Source organism: Camelina sativa, chromosome 20, assembly GCF_030686135.1.
Source record: "Camelina sativa cultivar CO46 ecotype springtype chromosome 20, ASM3068613v1".
NCBI lineage: Eukaryota > Viridiplantae > Streptophyta > Magnoliopsida > Brassicales > Brassicaceae > Camelina > Camelina sativa.
In genome coordinates this window covers 14059206-14072376 of record NC_141899.1, presented here as the reverse complement: position 1 = coordinate 14072376, position 13171 = coordinate 14059206, and the positions used below count along the sequence as shown (strand labels likewise).

Sequence of the window (13171 nt, the reverse complement as noted above, 5' to 3'; positions counted from 1 at the left end):
AAAGCCAGTCTGCAGATTTTGTCCGTCCGTCAAACACACAAGATGGGAGCTACGCTGCAGATGATGAAAACACTCAAAAAACTGGTGGTGATGATGGTAATTACTTTGAAGAAACACCAAAGGTACATATATCTAGTATTTTTATAAGTTCTCAAATATCCTTTTAAAAGCCTGTTGTAAACCACAATTGTTATCATCTTTGAAGGATAAATCTCCTTCTCCACGCCCTTCTACACCAAAATTTGATCTTCTTTCTGAAGAAGATGAGGTTAGTGAAAAAGATAAAAGCATGGATAAAGAGAAGGGAGCAAGCAGTAAGAAGAGAGTTTTGAGAGAGAGAAAACAGGTAAATCATTAATTTTTTATATAGTTGTTATGAGTATTTTAAAAGATTTCATCAAGTAAACCAAGAAAATGATGAACTGCAGAGAAAGTGTAAGCAAAGCAATGATGGTGATGATTATGTTATGAACAGAAAAGAGGTTAGTAACTAGTTGTAGAAATTGTTATACATTTTATTAAATGTTTTACAAAAAATTGTGATTATCTTGAGGCACTACAGAGGAAGAAGCGTAAACCAAGTGACAATCCAGATGCTGATATTCAAGCTAGAGAAGGGGTATGTATCTAACTTAATTATTTCTATGAGATATTTAAAATGTTTTCCAGTGTATCGATATAAAGTGCGAAATTTTTTTGTTTTGTAAAGCCACAGAAAAAGAAGAGTAAATCTGATGATGTTGGTGGTGTGCAAAGAAAAAGTGAACGAAATACAATTCCTTCTATTCACACTCAGCCGCCTTACACGGCCGAGAAGAAGAAGGACCCAATACTTTATCCTTTTTCCAAAGTTGATAAGACCCGATTAGAAGTATTTAGTGAATGGAAGAATTCAAGGAAAACAATGTAAGTTTTAGTTTCTAGCAACAAAAGTAAAAGTTCAAATTAGTCTTTTAACAGATGTATTCATGGTTTTGTAAGTATTCATGGTTATTCTGTTTATTTTTGGATGTAGGCAACTAACAATTCTGGGTAAAAAAGTTGATGCCAAGTGGTTCACAACACTAGAGACGCCAGGGAAGTCGTTAACAACAATGGTATGATTACAAAGCTTAAGGTTTTACAAATGTGTTGTTAACGTTTCATGGGGTTTTAAAAAGGTTTTAAAAATGTTTTAAAGAGTTTTAAAAGGGTTTAAAAGGTTTTAAAAGGGTTTAAAAGGTTTTAAAAGGGTTTAAAAGGTTTTAAAAGGAATTAAAATATGTCTTCTAAGCGTTTTAAAAGATTTACAATGTGTTTAAATTGGTTTACAAGATGATGTGTGACCGGGTCTGAACTTATTTATATGAAATATTTGAAAACAAGACTTGTTCTAATCTGTTTTTTGTTGTTGTTTAGCATGTTGATACAGTTGTGAAGTTGTTAAGCAGAAGAGAAGAAAGTCATCCGCACTTCTTTAAAAGCAAAGCATTGACATTGGCTGAAACTTCTTTTTTGAGAGAGATTGATGAATATTACTCAATATTCGTTGACAACAAAGACGAATATAAGTTCCCTGAAGAAGGATTCAGTCAACTCTTCAAGGAAGCACCTACAAACAAAATACTGGCGCCAATGTTGGTTAAGGAAAGGCTTTGGATGCCATTGATGATCAATTTGGAGAAGAAGGAGTTGATTATCTACGACTTAGGCAAGCATTTCTACACCAACAAAATTAAAGACAAACAGGTGGGTGCATATGCTGTTGCAATGCCTTATATTGCCCAGAAGAAGTTTGGGATGAAAAATGATACAGAGAAATCTCCATTCAGAATCAGTATTATAAATTGCATACCTCAGGTAAATACTGTTGAGCTTGTTTTCTAGTTTTTTGATATGGTCTCTGTAAATACTTTGGACTCTTCACTTTGTTTTTTCTTGATAGGTTTATAAGATTGAAGATAGTGGTGTCTTCATGCTGAAGACAATCGAATGTTTGGCTATGAGCATAACAACACATGGCAATCTTAAAAATGAGTCAATTGGTGATTTACGGAAGAAAATGGCGGTTGATATCTTTGCAGGTCAGTGTAGGTTTTTACATGGTTATTTAAACTGGTTTTAGATGGGTTAACAACTTTTGTATTGTAATGTATTTTAAATGGTTCTAACATCAATTATATTATATTTGCAGAAATATAATATACATTAGAAAGAGTTACTAAATATTCTTCAGAGCAAACTGTTTTGGCGACTGTAAAGAATGCATTAAAAAGAAAAGAGTTCCAGAAGTTAGAGAAGTCTTTCTTGGGTCCAATTATAGAATTTGTTAATCGGGAAAATATCAACTTCTCGAGTCAACTGGTCCACCACTTACTGCAGAGGAGGATTTTGTCTGCGAAAAACGAGCTCTGGTTTGCATTTGATGATCAACCTATGCGATTTTCGCTAAGGGAATTCGTCATTACAACAGGCCTTCCCGTAGGCACTGTTCCATCAGGTACTGTTACATCGAAAAAAGATTTGTGGATGAATGATAAAATGACCTGCAAACGTCTTCTTGGTACTTTGAAAGTTAAAGGAAAAGACATGAAAGCTGAGGAAAGAATTAGATTAGGTGCTTTGATACTAGTGGAGGGGATATTGATAGCTCAAAATCCAGCAGTTCAAATTCCCTTAAAGAATTTGCTGAGAGCCAGTAGTTTTGAGAATTTCTGTAAGTATCCTTGGGGTGAAATTGCTTACGAATCATTAGTGAGAGATGTGAAACAAATGACTGTGGGAACGTTGGCAAAGAAACAGTATGGAATGGCTGGCTTTCCATTTGCAATCCAAATCTGGTTGTTATCTTCAGTTCGACAGCTAGGGGAACATTTTGGTGTTAGGGAAAGCATTTCAAGCCAAAATCAACATCTCCCACTGATCTTGCAATGGCAAAAGACATCTTCCCCAAAATTCAATGAAATAAAATTTGTTTTCGAGTCTTGCAAGGTACCATTACTTCTATAGAACTATTTTTTTTTGTTTTCCAACAGTTTTAAAACACATTGTAAACCCTTTTAAAAAAATGTTAGTAATATAATTTAGATTTACAATGTGTTTTAAACTGGTTTACAAGACTTTACAACGGATTTACAAGGGATTTCTAGAGTTATAAAAGAGTTTTAAAAGGTTTTACAATATCTATATAAGACTTTTGATATATAATATGAATCGATTTTTCTTTGCAGTTTGAAATGAAAACAATTGTTGGTGATCCCGATGAATATAGCCATTTGGTTATGCCACCGAATGATGAAGACAAGGATTTTGACGAAGTTGTTAAACTTGTAATCCAAGGCTATAGGATGACTAAGGAGGAATGGATTCAAGGATTTATTCAAGTTGAAAAGGGAGAACAAAATCAAAAAAAGCGTGTGAGAGAAGCTGCAGGGCCATTCTTGAATCAAACTAACAAAAAAAAAAGAATATCTTTTAGTGAGAAAATTGACATGATTTTAAAAACATGTCAACTTACTCACAAAAGATTAGTGAGACTGGAGAATCATGTGGGGATCACTACTGCTGCTGCAACACCACAATGGGAATCAAGGGCATTTCAAGAAGAGGAAGTACCAACCTCGGCAGAGGAAGTACCAGCCTCTACAACTGCATTTGAAGAAGAGGAAGTACCAGCTTCTGCAACTGCTTTCCAAGAAGAGGAAGTACCAGCCTCTGCAACTGCTTTCCAAGAAGAGGAAGTACCAGCCTCTGGAACTGCTTTCCAAGAAGAGGAAGTACAAGCCTCTGCCACTTCATTTCAAGAAGAGGAAGTACGAGCCTCTGCCCCCGATTTTGAAGAAGAGGAAGTACCAGCTTCTCAAAGTGAATTTGTAAGTGAAATAAAAACTTAATTCCTTTTAAAATCATTTTAAAAAGTATTTTAAAGAGCTTTTAACAAAATCATATAAACGTTTTCAAAGGTTTTGCTAGTGTTTTAAATAGTATTAAACAAAATTTACAACATTTCTAGGTATCTAAAGAAGATAATCAACATGAGAAACAAACTGACTTGAGAGGGGACCCAAGTGTTATTCTTGAAGAAAATACCCAGGATACTAATGAAAATGATCCACAAGAAGAGGATATGAATAATGATAAGGTATGTGTTACTTGAATATGATCGACAAATTTTAAATACCTTGTAAAAACATATTTGAAAATAATTTACATATGGTTAAAAAAAATATCATTATTTATGCAGGATGAGAAGCCTAACAGTGCTGATAATGTATACTCAAGCCAAGAAGAAGCGTACACTATTATATCGGATGACGAAGAGTGTATTAATATTTCAGATACTGATGAAGGCCCAAGCCAAGAAGAAGCTCCCACTCAACAAGAAGACCCAAGCCAAGAAGAAGCTCCCACTCAACAAGAAGACCCAAGCCAAGAAGAAGCTCCCACTCAACAAGAAGACCCAAGCCAACAAGAAGCTCCCACTCAACAAGAAGTCCCAAGCCAACAACAATATCACACCAGCCAGGAAATGGGCAGTTGTAAGTTGTTGAAGTCTTTATTATAAATGATTTTCCCTGTTGAAAAATGACATATAATATTTTGTTTCTTTTGTTTGTATTAGTCCAAACACCTACTACGCAGGAGAACAATTTAAGTTACGAAGAAATAAAACAAATCGAGGAAGTTATAACTTCTTGGACGAAGAGCAAGGACATCAGAACTATGCTTTCGTCAATTGATAACGTAAGTTTGAAAAAATCATATACTTGTTATCATAGGTGTTAAACATTAATAAAATTTGGATGTTCTACATTGTAGTATCTTTGGCAAGGGAATAAGTGGGAAAAAGTCTATGCCATGGATTTGATTACTAAAGAAGATATAAAAAAAGTAACAAGGAAGGCAATATTACTTCTTCATCCTGACAAAATTCCTAAAGATGTTACTCCACAAATGAGATACCTTGGTACCAGAATGTTTTCAAAATTAAAGATCAGTGAACCTTGACTTTTGTTAGATTTTATGCATATTTTACTGTAATTTAAATATTAACTTATATTTTTGTTTTCTTTTGCAGGAGTACAAGGACAAATACGTAGGTTAAGGAATTTGGCATCTTGCTGGTCGCATCAAGAAGAATAATGAATGGCAAAGTATTTCAATGTTTAGTTTGCAAGTAGATTTTTAAAAATTGTCTTTTTAATGTTATGTTATTTCTTTTCGCTTGTAAAACTTTTAAAATGGTGTTAATCCTATAAACAGTTTAGTTAAACATGAGTAGTTTGTTCAAACTTGCCTAATATACGAGGTTATTGCTTAAAAACCTGTTTTCTAAAAGGTTAAATCTTCTAAAACGGGTTAATATTCTTTTTAGTTTTAAGGGTTTAAAAGGTTTTAAAAGAGCTTTAAAAGATGAAAAACCTTTTAAAACCTTGTATAACCTTTTAAAAGAGGTTTTAGAAATTTTTGAAAACTTTTTAAACATCTTTTAAAACCTTTTAAAAAACCTTTTAAAACCATTGAAACTTAAAAACCATTAAAAATTATTGCTGGTATATAAACGTGATCACATCAAGAAGAATATTGAATAGAATAGTTTTTCAATGTTTAGTTTGCAAGTATATTTAAAAAAATAGTCCTTTTAATGTTAAGTTATTTCTTTATGCTTGTAAAACCTTTTAAATGGTGTTAAACTGTTTATAGGTTTTAAAAGGTTTTAATAACCTTTTAAAATCTTTTAAAAGGTTAAATCTTCTAAAACGGGTTAATATTATTTTATGCTTTAAAAGGTTTTAAAAGGTTTTTAACACTTTTAAAAACCTTTTAAAACCTTTAAAAACTTTTATTATTTTATGCTTTAAAAACTTTTAAAGCTCTCTTAAAACCTTTTAAAACCTTTTTAATTGGTTTTAAAACCTTTTAAACGGGCATATAAATCTTTTAATTCTTTTAAACCTTTAAGATTATATCTTGTTTTTAGAAATTTTAAAAGGTTTTACAAATAGTTTATAATGATATATATCTTTTCGGTTTGCTTTTTTAAAAGCTTTACAAGTTGTTTCTAATATTAAAACAGTAACCTCTGAATAAATCTTTTTTAAAATAGAGTTTACAAGAGCAGAGACTGAAATGTTTAATTAAAAAGAACCAAAACAAGATAAATTATTCAAGAGTTCTTAAAAAATAGATATGAACTATCTCAGTTTCCTCTCCCAGCATATTGATTAGTCATCTCTCTAGCCATGGCTTCAAACCTTCTCCTATCAGATTTGTAGAGGTTGGCAAGATATTCAATGGTCTGTCCCTCATCATTGACCTCTGGTTCAATCAACTTCTCCACTAATTGCTTGAAAAGCTTAACAATGGACATGGGAGTCCAACAGTCGGTCCTCAAAACTTTTAGGTGAATGCCTCCCCTATCTGCTACATTTGGGTGGCAAATTCTTGTGATGAAAACAACCTGCATAATCAAGATATTTTATTTAAAAAACTATTGAGTTGCTGCAAAAAAGGAGTCCTAATAATCATGCTTGCTAAAATAAAAAAGGAGTATAATCAAAAATAGATACCTTGGGGGGGGACTTCTTGGATAATCAGGTGGAAATGTAATCCTAAGTTTAAACACTCCCCCTTCATAAGGAGTATTCACCGGTCCGATTAGAGTAGCCTCCCAACGGAAAATGTCGTCATCAACAGTTACTAAAAAAAAGGCAAACACTCAATCTCTTTTATCCTTAAAAGTAAAACAAATCTACTCTGAAGATGTATGTGTTTACCTGCTGTGATGTTTGGCGAAAGATCCCTGTTCAGACATCTCATATCAGTCCTTACAAGGCTTGAAGGAGAACGACGGTCCATTACTGACGGATTGAAGGAAGAATATAAATAGATTTTTCGAATCTGGGAGATGATTTAGGAGACAAAGGTTTGATTTTTCGAATCTGAGAGATGATTGAGGAGTTATCGTGAGACAAAAAGTATATATAATAGGCGAAGCGTCGCTTTGGTTTACAAAAAGTACCCCTTCAACGCTTAATTAAAAACGAACCAAAGCGACGCTTCGCGTAATACCCCTTCAATAAGTTAACTCTTCGAAATCTTATCCATTAAAATCTTACCCCTTCAAAACTTACCCCTTCGCTGTTTCCAAGTGACTCTTCGCATATTACCCCTTCAATCGTCTTCCACAAAAAAAACTTAAGCGATTCGAAATCAAAATTCGAAACGTCTCTATCTCTTCAAATCATCTAAAATCGTTGGAGGGTTTTGCTTGGTGTTTGATTACGAAGCAGTGAAGGAGACTGAAGATGGTGAAATCAGAAGAAATTTAGGGTTTTTGCAGTGAGAGAGAAGAGAGAGAGATGAAGAAGAGTAAGAGGAAGGGGAAGGGGAAGAGAGAGAGAGTGTGGCGACTTGCTTTTTACAAGAGTTTATATATATGGTTTTAAATCGTTGTAGGGTTTTACAAGAGTATATATTGTTTTCAACATGTTTTAAAAGGTTTTACAAGTTGTTTTAAAAGGTTTTACAAGTTGTTTTAAAGGTATATATATATGGTTTTTAATCGGTGTAGGGTTTTACAAGAGTATATATGGTTTTTAACATGTTTTAAAAGATTTTACAAGTTGTTTGTAAATGATTTTAAAACAGTACGACTTGCTATTTTAAAAGGCATTACAAGTTGTTTATAATGATTTAAAACTGTAAAATCTGAAAAAAAATTCTGAGAAAATGGAGTTTACAACACCACAGACTGAAAATATTTTATTAAAAAAAACAAATTCAAGTTGAATTAAAGAGAGAGAGAGAGAGAGTTAGATAGCTGCAACACAACTAGATTTGTTGTGTCCACACTGACCGCACCTACTGCATTTGTATTGTTTTGAATTTGTCTTAGCCTTTCCATACTCCCATGAACTAGCTATTCTCTTTTTCTTTCGCCTGCCACTAGGTATACGAGTACAAGGTGGCCGAATAGAAGTACTAACACTCTCTGGAATCTCCCAATACTCCATATCACCTACTGGGTGAATGCTCTCTGAATATGCTAAACGCCATCTGTAAAATAAAAAAGAGGAAGATAAGACTAATATAACTTTGATAAACCTTTGAAAAACCTTGTAAAACCTTGTAAAACCTTTTTTAAACTGTTTATAAACCTTTTAAATAACTTGTAAAACCTTTTAAAACCTTTTAAAACATTGTAAAAACCTGTCGGATCCGTTACTTTAGCAACCTTTTAAAGACCTTATTAAAAAAGAGAGTTATAACCTTTCAGTGGAATGATAATCATCAACAAACATGTTTTCATTGAGATTGACATGTTTGGCAGCAGCAATTCCATGTGCACAAGGGAATTTGTCAATATCAAACATACAGCATGTGCATTTCCTTGTGTCCAAATTCACCATATATGTCTTCAAAGCTGCTTTAACCTCGAAAATATTTTCATTTACTTGACTAACTTCAAGCCAGCGGGTAGTATTATTATAAGATTCATTCATCTTATTCCCAACTTTTGTAGTAACAGCATATGGATGTCGACAGCTCTCCTCACGTCGTTCATTAAACCACCTAGTCAAAATAGACCTGATTGTATCAAACAGGCAGACAATTGGATACTCACGAGTCTCTTTTAACCTGGAGTTAATGGACTCGGCACAATTAGATGTCATAATGTTGTACCGGTTTGAAGGAGAATATGCACGTGACCATTTCCTAATATCAGCTTGCCAAAGATATTCTCCAAGATCCGAATCACCATTGGAAGTGAACAAATAATCAAAATCATACTGAGTGTAAGCTCTTGAAGCATCATTAACAACTGGAAGAAGAGAAGCCGAAGCTCTAAATCGTGTTTCCAGGTTCTTTTGCAAGTGGAAAGTGCAGATCCCGTGATGAGCATGTACATAATTTACTGATAGCGCAGTTGCAATTGAAGAAGCCCGATCAGACACAAAAACTAGATCCTCTTCATCAGGAATAATAGTCTTCAAACACCGCAAAAACCAATCCCATGATGCATCATTCTCAGAATCAACAACAGCAAAAGCAATAGGATACAACTGAAAATTACCATCCTGAGCTGATGCAGCAAGCAAAGTCCCTTTATATTTTGATTTCAAATGGGCGCCATCAATAGAAATAACTTTTCTCATCAACTTAAAACCTCTAATTGATGCACCAAAAGCCAGAAAACCATATCTAAACTTATTATCAGAATCAGCTTTGATGTAAGTGATAGTACCTGGATTCTTCTTTTCTATCATGTGAAACCAACTCGGTAAAACCTCATAACTATCAGCAGGTATACCCCTAGCAAGTTCTGATGCATGTTCTTGAGCTCTCCAAGCTTTTGAGTAAGAGACACCAACTCCATGGTCATTCCTAAAAATTTCCATGAGCTGTTTGGGTCTGAGAGGAAGCTTTCCTCCTGCAAAATGGTTACTAACCAAACCAGCCAAAGTCCTTGCAGATGCTTGGCGATGACTAACATTCCTTAAAGCAGAGTCACAGCTGTGCTGACTATATACTTTCGAACAACAAAGCTATCTGATGCTTTAGCCTTAGTTGCACGTAGCCTCCAACTACATTTTTCATCAATACATTTAAGAACATACCTCTTGTTGTCTGACTTAAAAGTATGAAACTCAAAACTATGCTTGACTGCATACATCCGCATCTGACTTCTCATTTCTGTTTTGTCTTTGAATAACTTTCCACAAAACAGTGAATCAACATCGATTAGACCAGTTGAGTGTGAAGAACCAGATGGATACCCAACAGAGGTTGTCATGTTACGAGGAACACCCTCGACATATGGATTTGGTATTGGTTGATCCTGAAAGTACAAATCAATGGTTATTTAAAAGGTTTTACAAGTTATTTAAAAGGTTTTACAAGTTATTTAAAAGGTTTTACAAGTTATTTAAAAGGTTTTACAAGTTATTTCAAAGGATTTAATAAGGTTTACAACCGTTTTCAAAAGGTTTTTTTAAGTGTTTAAATGTAAGTTACCTGAGTATGAGTAGAAGTAAAATCATCAGAATTGCCAGAATATTGACTTGAAGAAGCAACAGGAGAACAATAAAAACGAGGAACACCCTCGACATATGGATTTGGTATTGGTTGACCCTGAAAGTACAAATCAATGGTTTTTTAAAAGGTTTTACAAGTTATTTAAAAGGTTTTACAAGTTATTTCAAAGGATTTAATAAGGTTTACAACCGTTTTCAAAAGGTTTTTTAAAGTGTTTAAATGTAAGTTACCTGAGAATGAGTAGCAGTAAAATCAACAGAAGTGCCAGTATGTTGACTTGAAGAAGCAGGAGGAGGATCACTCTCGACATATGGATTTGGTATTGGTTGACCCTGAAAGTACAAATCAATGGTTTTTTAAAAGATTTTACAAGTGATTTCAGAGGATTTAATAAGGTTTACAACTGTTTTCAAAGGTTTTTAAAACGGGTTGAAAAGGCAGTAAATTACCTGAGTATGAGTATAAACATCAATAGCATTCCCAACTAACAAATTTGAGCTTGTTTGATCCTGAAAGGATTTGTAAAGTATTTAAAACGTTTTACAAGTGTTTTCAAAGATTTTTATAAGGTTTTGTAAGCAATAAATAATTTAAAATTCTAAAGTAGAAAGTTACCTGAGTAACAGCAGTAACACTCTCAATAAAAGGAGTAGAGCTAGGTTGACCCTGATAAAGAAACATTCCTCAAATCAGTTACTTTTCTAAAACAATATTAGAAAGAACAAGAGAATGAGTTTACTAAAACTACCTGCTCTACAATCTCACAAAAATCCTCAACAGTAACACATAGATGAAGAACTCCTCCACTTTGTGCATATTTGAGTTTAAAAGCTTCAAGCTGCCTATCATTTCTAATAAAGATAGGAATACTACATATAGTAGAAGACTTAGCAGGCAATGAATAACTAAGCTTTAAACATTGTGCCTGAATATCAATGTCAAAATCTTCTAATAGAATTTTTACCAACTCACTAAATCTAGTATTCTCATCAATGTTAATCAAAGAAGCTCCCCTTTCATTATCCATCTCAAATTCCCAATGAATGTTGTTGTTCAACTTCCACAAACCACATACTGAATACAATTCAATCATTTGTATACCCAAACAAATCCTGAGAAAACAAACCAATAAAACTACATTAAAAGAAGAGAGATCCGAACAACTATATCAAAGAATAACAGTAGATGTCCAAAGATCTAATAAAGGACATTATTATCACGAACAGATCTAAAAGAGCAAGTGTTAAGACCTAAAAAAATTATGACATCTAATTTAAAATCGAAACAACAATCTAATAGCTAACACAAAATTGAAATTGAAATCAAAACAAAAATACAGAAACAAGCTTACACGATGGGAGAAAAAGATTTTATTATCACGAACAGATCTAAAAGAGCAAGTGATTAAGACCTAAAAAAATTCAATTTATAATGGCGGAGGAGAGATTTGTTTTATAAGACCTAAAAATTCAATTGCTCAATACGATGGGAGAAGAAGAGACGAAGACGAAGACGATGGGAGAAACAATGATAACGGTGGAGGAGAGATCCGACCGGAGAAGGAGAGAAGAAGAGACGAAGACGAAGACGAAGTAGGTCGACGGCAAAGGTATAATTATAAAACAAGGGCAAAAATGTCTTTAAAAAATAATGGAAGGGTATAATTAAAAATGATCATGAAAGGGGGTATTATTAAAAAGGGGTATCAAAGAAAGGGCATTAGTAACAAATTCTCAAAAAATATGGTAATTTCTTAAAAAAATGATTTCTTTCCATTTACAAATAGATTAAATATTTCTTCATAAATATTTGTGATTAATATTTATTCTTCCTCTTAAAAATAGAAAGAAGAAGGAAGAAATATTAATTGGATTTAGGACTTTATATCTTCAGGTTTTTCAAGAAAGAAAGAGATTAAGGAAGATTAGAAAAAGCTTTTTTAACAATTTACAATTATTATTTATTTGAAATTGCTTTAGATGGATAAATAATCTATATTACAAATTGTAAATTTCGCATTTAGGTTAATAAAAAAAATCTAAAATCTAAATTTTATATCTTATTTAAAATTTAAAAGTAATAGAAAATAAATACTAGAATATATTGCAAATATTTCTCTGAGAATATTCCTGTTTTTAAAATTATTAAATTTCTAAAGATCTTTTGTTTCACTTATAAAATTATTTTTCATTTAAACACGAAAAATACAGTGTTTCCTGTTAAAGTTTTAGTTAATGTTTGTGTCCTTCGATTGGTTATGTTATATGTGTGTCGGAGCACCATTTTGGTTAATGGTTTTTTTATTCGACTATACATACAAGGGCATACAATTACAAGTTAACCAATTGAAGCAAACTACTCTGCAAGTTTTGTATGAACAAAAAAAAAGTTAGAAGAATTAGTAATTTTAGAAATATCACCATTTATGTAAATATTTGCTAACGTCTGTATATTTTTATTATTTTACATTTGTAATTTGGAAAATAAAACTTGAAAGTTGACAAATTTTAACAAAATATTATTTAAGATAGAACCTATATAAAGTAACATTTATTACATATATGTATATAAATATATATTTATAGAAATATCACCATTTATGTAAATATTTACTAACGCCTGTATATTTTTATTATTTTACATTCGTAATTTAGAAAATAAAACTTGAAAGTTGACAAATTTTAACAAAATATTATTTAAGATAGAACCTATATAAAGTAACATTTATTACGTATATGTATATAAATATATATTTATATATATATATAAAGTACATTCATTACAATATCACCAAGCAATCAAAATTTCAATGCGTAACTGATTTAACGAGGAACAAACAAGTTCCAAATTAAATGGGATTTTTAATACGTATGGTTGAAGTTGATAAAAGAAACACAAATCAAGCTAAGTTGCGGTTTTGACCCAAAATAAAAATAAAATCAAGCTAAGTTGCGGTCATATTATAAATATGTTGAAATGTGGTGGATACGGATTACAAATTTCGTTCCTATATATATCGGAAAAAAAGGCATAGTCACATGTGCACAGCAAATTAATGTATTATACTAAAGTAAAAGAAAATAAATACTGTACAAAATATTGCAAATATTTCTTTGAGAATATTTCTGTTTTTAAAATTATTAAATTTCTACAG

General features: G+C 32.2%; 2 protein-coding genes across 4 annotated transcripts; both read right to left on the bottom strand.

Annotated features, from left to right (window-relative positions):
* Nucleotides 1–6178: 6178 nt before the first annotated feature.
* Nucleotides 6179–6837, bottom strand: LOC147918849 (uncharacterized). The gene is made up of 3 exons (XM_087503737.1): nucleotides 6756–6837; nucleotides 6629–6678; nucleotides 6179–6439 (listed from the first exon to the last, which is right to left on the bottom strand). Exons 1-3 carry the CDS (start codon nucleotides 6835–6837, stop codon nucleotides 6179–6181), a joined length of 393 nt encoding a protein of 130 aa, XP_087359863.1.
* A 777-nt stretch (nucleotides 6838–7614) lies between these two features.
* LOC104748628 (uncharacterized) lies at nucleotides 7615–11647 on the bottom strand. 3 transcript variants are annotated; one of them, XM_087506513.1, is made up of 8 exons: nucleotides 11479–11600; nucleotides 10766–11129; nucleotides 10633–10683; nucleotides 10467–10526; nucleotides 10248–10349; nucleotides 9997–10113; nucleotides 8251–9820; nucleotides 7615–8037 (listed from the first exon to the last, which is right to left on the bottom strand). In XM_087506513.1, exons 2-7 carry the CDS (start codon nucleotides 11108–11110, stop codon nucleotides 9479–9481), a joined length of 1017 nt encoding a protein of 338 aa, XP_087362639.1. In that variant the 5' UTR covers nucleotides 11111–11129; nucleotides 11479–11600; the 3' UTR covers nucleotides 7615–8037; nucleotides 8251–9478. The 3 variants fall into 3 exon arrangements, with proteins under 3 accessions (XP_087362639.1, XP_087362640.1, XP_087362638.1); XM_087506514.1 differs by having other exon boundaries at nucleotides 10766–11647; XM_087506512.1 differs by lacking the exons at nucleotides 9997–10113; nucleotides 10248–10349; nucleotides 10467–10526; ... (1 more) ...; nucleotides 10766–11129; nucleotides 11479–11600 and having other exon boundaries at nucleotides 7794–8037; nucleotides 8251–9496.
* Between the last annotated feature and the right edge of the window lie 1524 nt (nucleotides 11648–13171).

Coding starts and splice junctions, on each gene's coding strand:
- LOC147918849 (XM_087503737.1), bottom strand. CDS start 6,837: ATGGACCGTCGTTCTCCTTCAAGCCTTGTAAGGACTGATATGAGATGT. Junction 6,679..6,755: donor TTCGCCAAACATCACAGCAG/GTAAACACATAC, acceptor CCTTTTTTTTAG/TAACTGTTGATGACGACATT. Junction 6,440..6,628: donor AGGCTACTCTAATCGGACCG/GTGAATACTCCT, acceptor TTGATTATGCAG/GTTGTTTTCATCACAAGAAT.
- LOC104748628 (XM_087506512.1), bottom strand. CDS start 9,380: ATGGAAATTTTTAGGAATGACCATGGAGTTGGTGTCTCTTACTCAAAA. Junction 8,038..8,250: donor GATTATCATTCCACTGAAAG/GTTATAACTCTC, acceptor TTTATTTTACAG/ATGGCGTTTAGCATATTCAG.